The sequence below is a fragment of the Mus caroli genome, chromosome 6, assembly GCF_900094665.2.
Source record: "Mus caroli chromosome 6, CAROLI_EIJ_v1.1, whole genome shotgun sequence".
Classification (NCBI taxonomy): Eukaryota; Metazoa; Chordata; class Mammalia; order Rodentia; family Muridae; genus Mus; species Mus caroli.
The window spans coordinates 110,720,205-110,729,883 of record NC_034575.1 but is presented as its reverse complement, the minus strand read 5'-3'; the positions used below and the strand labels follow the sequence as shown (position 1 = coordinate 110,729,883).

Below are 9,679 nucleotides of genomic sequence, written 5' to 3'. Positions count from 1 at the left end.
AAAAAAAAAAAAAAAAAAAAAAAAAAAAAGAGTGCTTGTTGCTCTTGTAGGGCATGAGTTCAGGCCCACGTACCCATGTGGGAAGGCACACAACTGTCCGTAACTCCAGCTTCAGAGGTCTCACGGTGTCTTTTGACTTCTTTGGGCACCTACATTTTCCTGTGTCTGGTGCACCACACACAAATCAAAATGAAATCTTGAAAAAAATGTCCTGTTGAGGTAGGTCTCTGATTTGAATTATTCTTTGAAGCAGTGTCTAGAAGAGTTGGCTTGTCACAAAGGAGAATGTAGCCTGCTTGAGAACATCACTAAGGTTTACAGTAGTGTCTCAGTGCTAATGAAGCTGAGGCTGAGATCAATATGTGAGATCTCTACCACCTACTGTCCTATGAACCTGACTGAGTCTCCCCTTCTGTCTATTTGAATTTAAAAAATGTAAACACAGGATTCAGGCTCTGGGGTTCGTCGTCTTTCCATTTCCCTGTGACTTAGGCCTCAAGTAGTGCTTACTTGTGTCAAACCCAACTTTAGGTCTGTATTTGTCCTTATTCCTAGTGAAGTAAAAATGAGGCTGTCACTATCCAGTTAAGTCTCAGTAGAGCAGGATCCTGAGTCTTTGGAGGAGATCCCCATTGATAACTTTGCCAGCCTTTACTGAAGGCTTGTTTCTGTTGCTTTCTTTCTGAGAAATGTTGTGGTTTCCATGAAAAGTTACACTCACTTAATGTAATATTTAATAGAAATCAATTTTGGAAAAATTTGCTTTTGACATTAGGTAAACTAGGAATTTAGAGTAAGGAAGTATACTTTCTATTTTAGTGAGTTAACAATTGTTCCTACAACCTTTCCCTTGCAAGAGAAAGCCTTTTCTAGCTTGTCTGATCAACTTTTGTTCTTTGTTTCAGGATGCAATTCGAAGTCACAGTGAATCAGGTACTTTACCCCAGTCATTTAGTGATCAGTAATGGGCTTTTTTCTCTCTATGCTGTGATCTTCTGTTGGCTTATCTACGTGCGGATTCTGTTTGTCTTGTCTATTAAGCCTCACCTTCAGCCCTGTCCAGCAGCCCAAACAACCTGAGTCCAACAGGCTGGTCACAGCCCAAAACCCCTGTGCCAGCACAAAGAGAGCGGGCACCAGGATCTGGGACCCAGGAAAAAAACAAAATTGTGAGTATGACTAGTAATACTTCATTGAGTCACTCAGGGCTCAATAAAGATAAACTCTTGAAAATTAGATATTTGGGGGTGGGAATCTAGTAAAATATATTACAGGGAAATGAATGCCAGTGCTCCCTGGCACCTTCGTATCCTATACGTTGCCATTCGGCTACAGCTCAGTAAACTGGCACCTCAAAGACAGAAAGTGTAGCTGCAGTGACAGTGTCCATCTTTAAAGGAAGCAGGAACAGATGGGGTTAGGATGATCCTCTCTTTGATAGCATGGATTATGAATTATCTCCACTTGTTTCAGAGGCCTCGTGGGCAGAGAGATTCAAGTTATTACTGGGAAATAGAAGCCAGTGAGGTGATGCTGTCTACTCGGATCGGGTCAGGTTCCTTTGGCACTGTGTACAAGGGCAAGTGGCATGGTGAGTTTGGGGCCTGGTTCCAGCTTCAGGGCTCTGGTGGTTAGGTTCCAGCAGAGAGGGCTTCTTGGATTATGGTGGCCTTCTCGATGGGTTCTTGATACCTGGCAATCAAACCAATTTTGAAATTTCACAGCATTTTAACCTTACGTTATTTTAATTGGTATAGTAAAATCCTCGTGGTGCTTAGAAATCAGTAGACAAGTATTAGCCCTAGAGTGAAATATTAGTGGTGCTCATGGAACATGCTTCTTCATGAGCAGATGTCTGCTGCCTCGGGTGGAGTGTACTCTTGACACCAACAGCTGGAAGGGACCTTATAACAGGTACAAGGAGGAGCTGTCTCCTCCTGATCATCTTAGTGCAGGAAAACTGGACACTTCCTGACCAGTGTCTCTCTTTGGGCCCCAGATTTAATTGTAGCTATCTCTTCCTGTGCCATGGGAAATACTTGATCACTCAGAAGGAAGATTTGAGCTTAAACTCTGTAGCTGTAGCTTGAATAATTTGGCAACATACTTAACCATTTTTGGATGTTAGCAATAAAAGTAGGGGTTTCTTGTATGTGCTTATAAAGTTTCTTGATGTTGCACCCCCCCAGTTCAGACACGGTGCTGATAACCTTTATAGATAATGGGGCAGAGATGGAGAGAAGTTCTGAGCATAAAGTGTGCAGACATCCACATTCCTCTGGAAACAGCAGCGTCTACTTCTCTCAGTGCACATCGTTATATGGGTTTTGCTTTGCCTGAGTCGTTGTATGAACAGTTGATTTCTTAACGGCATAGATCAGAGAGTTGGTTAGTGACTTGTAGAGTGACTGAGAACTGTTAAGTAATGCCCTGCTGGCCTGTCTCTTGGTCTGCAGAGGAATGCTGTCACTGCAGCAGGCCCTGAACTAGGCAGAGCCTGTTCTTGAAGGGTTGCTTAGTATCACCTCCAGCCTCCCTCCTGCTCTCATAGTCTGCCTGTAAGTTTTGCCTTTGCAGGCACCTGGCCACCAACCATCTTCCTGGCCTCACCACTTAAGTTGACCTGACCCCCTCACCCATCTCTCACTCCACTCCAAGCCCTCCCAGTTTGCCAGCCACTGTAACTCCAAGCCTGCCCTCACCTGGGCTATTGCACCAAATTCGTCTCTAGCTCTTCTGTTCTGCAGGTGCTCAGTTACATGTCCCCACAAGGTTCCTTTTGTTTCTGATGCAGTCTAGAATATCCTTTCTAATATTCTTCCTAGTGCTTACAGTCCACTACCTCCATACACTCCTCACTTCTCAGTAGTCTTTGAGCCCAGCTACTATCTTGTCTCAGACTTCACAGCCATGCAGCAATCTTCCTTCCTTGGCCAGTGCTGCCCCTGGGGCACACATGGTTTCTGGTCACTGTGCTGGACTGGTGGCCTCAGCACTGCTTCTCCTTCACTCAGATGAGCTGCATTCTCTCCAGCAGCCTGTGCCTTCCTTCGGTGCTGGGACACATCAGCTGTCAGGTCAGGTGCAGATGATAAACTGGAGCTCACAGGGGTCAAGACAGGGACCTCATGGGAACCCTGTCTTTACCATTGGTCACAACTGACTCAGACTTTGATCGTTGGTGCCATGGGTAACTGACTGATTTTTTAGACAAGGTTTTGGTATGTAGCCTAGGCTGGCCTCTTGCCTCCGTTTCTAGCCAGCCTTATGAAAATTTAAAGTCTTAGCAGGGCAATGGTGGCATACTTGGGAGGCAGAGATGAGTTCTCTGTGAGTTCAAGGTCAGCCTGGTTTAGAGTTCTAGGACTACAGGGTGAAACATTGTCTCAACGCCCTTCTCTAACCTTGTCCCCAAACTGGGGTCTTTACAGGGTTCCAAGTTTATTACTGTTAATACTTCTATATAAAACATATTTGAATGAGACTTCTAACTATCTCTGAAAGCAAGCTGACTCCTGGGTGTTTTTGAAGATATAGAGAGGTCGCTTGGATTGCTGCCCCTACTGAAAGACAGGACTGTGGATCTACTTACCTCCCTGTTCTAGTTTGCCATTTAGAAAATAGGACCTCTATTTCTACTTCCTCTCTGCCGAGTAAGTTCAATAGTTGTGCATACATGCTGCAACGCAGCAAGGTTTCAGTATCCCTATTGCTCCTTTCAACTTGCAGAAGGGTCTGCTTCCTCATCAGTTTGTATTTGGTGGGCTACTCATGGCCTTGGCACTACTTTTATCCTCACAGGATAAGGCTGTAGAGCTAGCTCATATGACCTACCTTGATGCTCAATTGGATACGCGCTTGTTGAAGGCCTCCATGGGTATGAGTAGCATTGAAGCGTCTCACCCACTTGATGTATATTAGTTGGCATATTTGTTCTACCTGCATATATGTTCTTTGAAAAGTGACTCCCTATCTTCCTTAGAATTAGAGTTTTTTGAAAAGCTGGGAGGTGGCTTAGTTGGTAAAAAGAGCTTTCCATCCAAACATGAAGACCTGAGTTCAAGCCCCAGCAGTTACATAAACATTCAGCTGTGGTTGTACTGACTTGCATTCTCAGTACTGGGGAGGTAGAAAAGGGCTCACTGGTTGACCCTAGTCAGTGAGTCCTGGGTCCCAGTGAGAACCTGTCTCCAACAAAACAAAACAAGGTAAGATGCACATAGATCCTAAGGTATTTGAGAAACAAAGACTATATAACAAGTGTGACTACAAATTAATTTGCAGGAGATGTTGCAGTAAAGATCCTAAAGGTGGTTGACCCAACTCCAGAGCAACTCCAGGCCTTCAGGAACGAGGTGGCTGTTTTGCGGTGAGCCTAGTCCCTGGACAGCAGGGTTAGCTAGGGCCAGGCTGTGCAGGTCAGCACCTGCTGTGGGTTTTAAGGTACAGTCCTTCTCCAGTGTATATATGTGCTGGAAGCCAGAAGAGCCCTTTTCATGGACACACCCCTTCTCTGTACAGCTCTATGGGGTTTGGTTTGTGGTAGTGAGATTGTTTTTAACCTTTATTTCTTTTTATAGCTAATAGCATCTTTTATAGCTAATCTGCTTTGCTCTGGAGCTCAAACCCTCAGTGTAGTCACTGACTCACTCTTAGATTAGTAGGGATGAGTTGGACAGACTGTGCAAAGTGCATGCTCTGTAAGCAAGGCTAGCTAGCGTGGAGGTGGACAAAGGATGGTCTCACAGCTGTGCTCCTCCTCCTCCCCTTAGCAAAACACGGCATGTTAACATCCTGCTGTTCATGGGGTACATGACAAAGGACAACCTGGCGATTGTGACCCAGTGGTGTGAGGGCAGCAGTCTCTACAAACACCTGCATGTCCAGGAGACCAAATTCCAGATGTTCCAGCTAATTGACATTGCCCGACAGACAGCTCAGGGAATGGAGTAAGTAGACGGTTTGGTGAGTCCTTGTGGCTTGAACCCTTGGGCTGCTTTTGTGGGACTGGATTGAGTGGCTCTTGGGTGGGCTCTTTGACAGCAGATATTCATGGATGGGAAGTCCAGAGGTCCCATTTCTCACCAGCCTGACCACCCATTCAGCCATGGCCTACAGGAAAATACCTTTCTCAATTATAATTAAAAAAAAAAATTTTTTTAAATTATGTATATTTATGTGGATCTTTGTGTAGGTATGAATGCCAGTATTCAGGAGTTGGGTTCTCCTGGGGCTGGAATCAGTTGTAAGCCGCCTGACACCCAAACTGTCCCTTTTGATTATCCCTTTTCTTTCAAAGGTCACCTTTAGGGTCTCTGCTCCCTCCCATGGTGTGGAGTGACCATGTGACCACCAGGCAGTGCTCTTGAGCTTTGTTTCCCAAGTGCCCCATGGTGAGGGGGTAGCACTCCTTAGTGCTTACGGCCAGGTGACTGTAGTTGGTGTAAGTGCTATAAAATAAGTGCTTTGTTCTGTCGTAAAGTCATGCAGAAGCCGGATAGGTGGTGCACATCTTTAATCCCAGCACTCAAGAGGCAAGCTGCATCTCTGTGAGTTTAAGGACAGTGTAGTCTATAGAGCAAGTTCCAGGACAGGCAGGACTAAATAGAAACCTTGTCTCGGAAAACTAAAGAACAAAAAGATTCATACAGGAGTCTAAATCTTAAGCACAGGTACAATTCAAATGCCATACAAATTATTCTGGAAGTGTATGGCCTGGGGGCTTTTCTGTATCCTATTATTACATTCTGTGTTCTTACCACCCAGAAAAATACCCAGCTCACAGCCATCCCCAGCCTCTGACAATTTGCCTTCCCACTTCTGGGTTTGTCTTGGATAGGCAGAATGTGAGGTTAAACTTAGCATTCTACATGCCTGGCTTGGTTTGCAGAGCACAGTGCTACCCACCAGTTAGCTGAAGGGCAGTGAGGTGGTTAACTGACTGAGTTTTCTCCTTCACAGCTATTTGCATGCAAAGAACATCATCCACAGAGACATGAAATCCAACAGTATCCTTTGGTATTGAGTTCTCAGCTTAAGGACCCAAAAGGGCCTTTTTGCACACATGGTTCATGGTGCCAGAATGGGGAGAAGGGGACTTTTAAAGGAAAATAGAAATATAGTTGAGAAGCCAAGCATGGTGATCATGAGAGTTCCTTAAGGTTTTATTTTTTTAGCCAACAGTGATCTGGAAATAATTCCTTCTGAGGAAATACACGCTTGAAATCGACTTGAACTCAGCCTGGTTACATTATCCAAAATATAGCTTGAGAAGGTTATTCATATTGAGCCTCTGGAAGGTGTAAGCCTACATACAGATGGGAAAGTAATTGTAATCCTCTGATGCATGGTCTCTCACTTGGTCAGACCAGCATAATGTCAGCCATATAGTAGACCAATGTGATATTTTGTAGAAGAGACATGAACAAGATCCCTTCAAACTAAGTTATGACACAGGGCTGGAGAGTTAAAGGTTTACTTTCTAATCAAAAGCAATTGCTTCTGGTGGTCCTTATGGATAGGTACCAAAGAAAAAGGCATTTGCTAGGTCAGTAGCTACACGTCGTATATCAGGAAGTATGTTAATTGCTCAAGTAAGGACACCACATCTGGTATAGCCTGTCTTCTGTACTGGTCATGAATCACCACCCCTGCATCTTTCAAGTCTTTGATGGTAGCACTGATTGCTGCAATTCTGCTAGGGATGTGACACTTTTGGTTCCCATCCCTGGCAGAGACCCTGCTAAAGGCTTCCATTTAGCTTTTCCCAGGGGAAACAGTTTGAGAATTCTGCCTGGAGAAATATCCACAGGCTGAGTTTGGAGGCCCACTGTAACTATTGTGAGTCAGACTTCAACCAAAATTCCATTAATCACCTAACCTCCTATTTTAACTCAAAGGACACAATATTTCTTAAGGTCTCCTGGAATTAGCATCTTAGAACCAGTATCCCAGAATTCCAGAAATTTCAAAATGGCTACTTTCTGTTAAATGTACAGAAGTCAGCCTAGAGGCCACTGTTAGAAATAGCATCTCCTTACCAACTGCACCTCAGGGTGGTTAAGCTCAGCTGTTCTGCATGGCCAATGAGCTGTGCCTATTCAGTGGCCATGACCTCCTTTCCTGAGGTAATTCTTTTTCGGCAGCTAAGAACTGGGCCAAGATATTAGCATAGATTTAAGGCTTGAATTCCAATAAATCAGCAGGTCACAAATCAGACCAAAATTGCCTGTTACCTAGCAGTAAGCTGACAGAAGTCACAACATAGATCAGTTAGGCGGTAAACCTCTGAGTACCAAGTGTAAGCAGTGTGGGGCCCTGTAATTGAGTGTATGTATGCCACGGTTCCCTGTCTCCCGGAAGATTTAGTAGTGAAGTGAAGGAGGCCAGAAGCACTGTTATGAACAGTATAAACTGTCAGTCTCCTTAACAAGCATCGAGATATATTTCTCCATGAAGGCCTCACGGTGAAAATTGGAGATTTTGGTTTGGCAACAGTGAAGTCACGCTGGAGTGGTTCTCAGCAGGTTGAACAGCCCACTGGCTCTGTGCTGTGGATGGTGAGGAAGCTGGCCCCACACAACATGATGGAATTACTGGGCCAGAGTAGGGTGCAAAATTTGACAGCATTTCTGCACAGCCATGGGAGTCTGATTGATCTGTAGTGTCAGTTAGCTTAAGGCAAAACCGCATATCCTGGCAAAGCAACAGAGGCCAGAGCTTGTGGGGTTTTGTGGGAGGAGCTACCCTGGGCTAAGGACTTGACTTCCTGACTAGTTAAAATAGCCTGGTTCCTCAATGTCTCTGGAGGTCATTACCCAGGGACTAACACACTTCATCCTTATAGGCCCCAGAAGTAATCCGGATGCAGGATAACAACCCGTTCAGCTTCCAATCCGACGTCTACTCCTATGGCATCGTGCTGTACGAGCTGATGACTGGGGAGCTTCCCTACGCCCACATCAACAACCGAGACCAGGTGATCTGCATGGGCCCAGGCAAAACAGTGAGGGGCTAGTTAGTCCTGGAACTCTTGTTCACAAACTCCTTTGTTCAACTGTTTCTTCTTTAGATCATCTTCATGGTAGGCCGTGGGTATGCATCCCCAGATCTCAGCAGGCTCTACAAGAACTGCCCCAAGGCAATGAAGAGGTTGGTGGCTGACTGTGTGAAGAAAGTCAAAGAAGAGAGACCTTTGTTTCCCCAGGTTAGACAGAGCTCCGTTGAAATATGATTATAACATTCTAAGGATGTAAATGTGGGCCAGGATTGGGTTGATGGAGAGGGGACCTCCACAAGCTTTTGGTATGGCTGGGGAGATACCAAGTTTCCAACTAATGAGACCACATGGGGCCTTGTTTCAGATCCTGTCTTCCATAGAGCTGCTTCAGCACTCTCTGCCGAAAATCAACAGGAGCGCCTCTGAGCCTTCCCTGCATCGGGCAGCTCACACTGAGGACATCAATGCTTGCACGCTGACTACATCCCCAAGGCTACCAGTCTTCTAGCTGATGATGTAGCTGTTCTTAGGCCACCAGGGGACGAAGAAGAGTCAGCAGGCACCACTTTCTGTTTCCTTGGGGGCAGAATGCATGTTTTTGGAAAAGCTGCTGCTGCTAAGGACCTAGACTACTCACAGGGCCTTAACTTCATATTGCCTTCTTTTCTACCCCTCCTGCCCTGGAAACGGAAGCTGTCCACCAAGAAAGCCTGCTCTGCTCCAGAGGTATACAAGTCAGCTGAGTATTTGTAGGGCAAATGGCCTTGGAAGGTAGGGCACTCCGGCTGCTGCAGGGACTTGCAATTGGGAACTTGGCTCCTTGAGCCTATATGGACAGTGGTGCAGTGCCAGTTTTGCACATGGAGTCCTGGCCACCTGGGGGAGCCTGCTTTGGTACTACAGAACTTTGTGGACAAACTGTGTCTAAGGTGTCCTGTGTGGATGGCTTTCCAAGCGCGGTGCTCCACCTTTGGCAGCCTCCCACATGCTGAATCTGTCTTCCAGGAGCTGCCCCTATGGGGTGGGCCGCGGCCCAACCCTATCTGTAGTCACATCCTTGTCTGTAAGAAAGCCAGGAATACAGGTTTTCTTAATGATTTTGGGTTTTAATTTTGTTTTTATTGAGCCAATACAGTTGGTTCCTTATGTTATTTTAATAAAATAAATTAAATTTAGGTTTAATGGCTACTGACTCCTTCAAAACTTGCAGTGCAGTTTCTTGTGCAGACAGAACTCCTCTGTAGTTACATGAACAACCAAGCAAAAAAGCACACAGGTAATAACAGGTTTTTTACAAAAATAAATTCAGGTTTAGGACAAATTTGCTCTTTCTTGGCCCCAGTTCTTAGAGGAGTGACTGCTCCTGTTTACCACAAAAACAAGTGTGGAGCCTACTACTTTATAGGGGAGAACAAGTAATCTGTGTGTGAGTCCTGTGTCTTGTGCTCTTAGTACAAGGGGAGGGTAAGATGGAGTCTCCCTGGAGATCTTCACAACTGCACACACTGTTGACTTGAGACACTGGAAGGAACTCAATAGCCACCCTCAAGTCTACACTATGGTACAGCACCAATATGGCCAGATGTGTTCTCACTACACACAGCTGCATCAATTCCAAGGCTCAACAACTCTATTAGAGATGGTCACTGCAGAGGAGCCTTCTACAGGGCTGGCGATGTC

The 9,679-nt window shown here is 45.4% G+C and overlaps 1 protein-coding gene across 3 annotated transcripts in view; it reads left to right on the top strand.

Annotated features, from left to right (window-relative positions):
- Positions 1 to 9,202, top strand: part of Raf1 (Raf-1 proto-oncogene, serine/threonine kinase) — a 57,869-nt gene extending 48,667 nt beyond the window's left edge. For all 3 annotated transcript variants that reach the window (XM_021165724.1, XM_021165725.2, XM_029478996.1), the window contains 10 exons: positions 906 to 933; positions 1,042 to 1,169; positions 1,474 to 1,591; positions 4,285 to 4,369; positions 4,773 to 4,949; positions 5,962 to 6,008; positions 7,441 to 7,559; positions 7,847 to 7,978; positions 8,072 to 8,206; positions 8,364 to 9,202. In XM_021165724.1, the coding sequence (XP_021021383.1) occupies positions 906 to 933; positions 1,042 to 1,169; positions 1,474 to 1,591; positions 4,285 to 4,369; positions 4,773 to 4,949; positions 5,962 to 6,008; positions 7,441 to 7,559; positions 7,847 to 7,978; positions 8,072 to 8,206; positions 8,364 to 8,507 (1,113 nt within the window). In that variant the 3' untranslated portion in view covers positions 8,508 to 9,202. The remainder of the gene's footprint in view (positions 1 to 905; positions 934 to 1,041; positions 1,170 to 1,473; positions 1,592 to 4,284; positions 4,370 to 4,772; positions 4,950 to 5,961; positions 6,009 to 7,440; positions 7,560 to 7,846; positions 7,979 to 8,071; positions 8,207 to 8,363) is intronic.
- Positions 9,203 to 9,679: the final 477 nt, after the last annotated feature.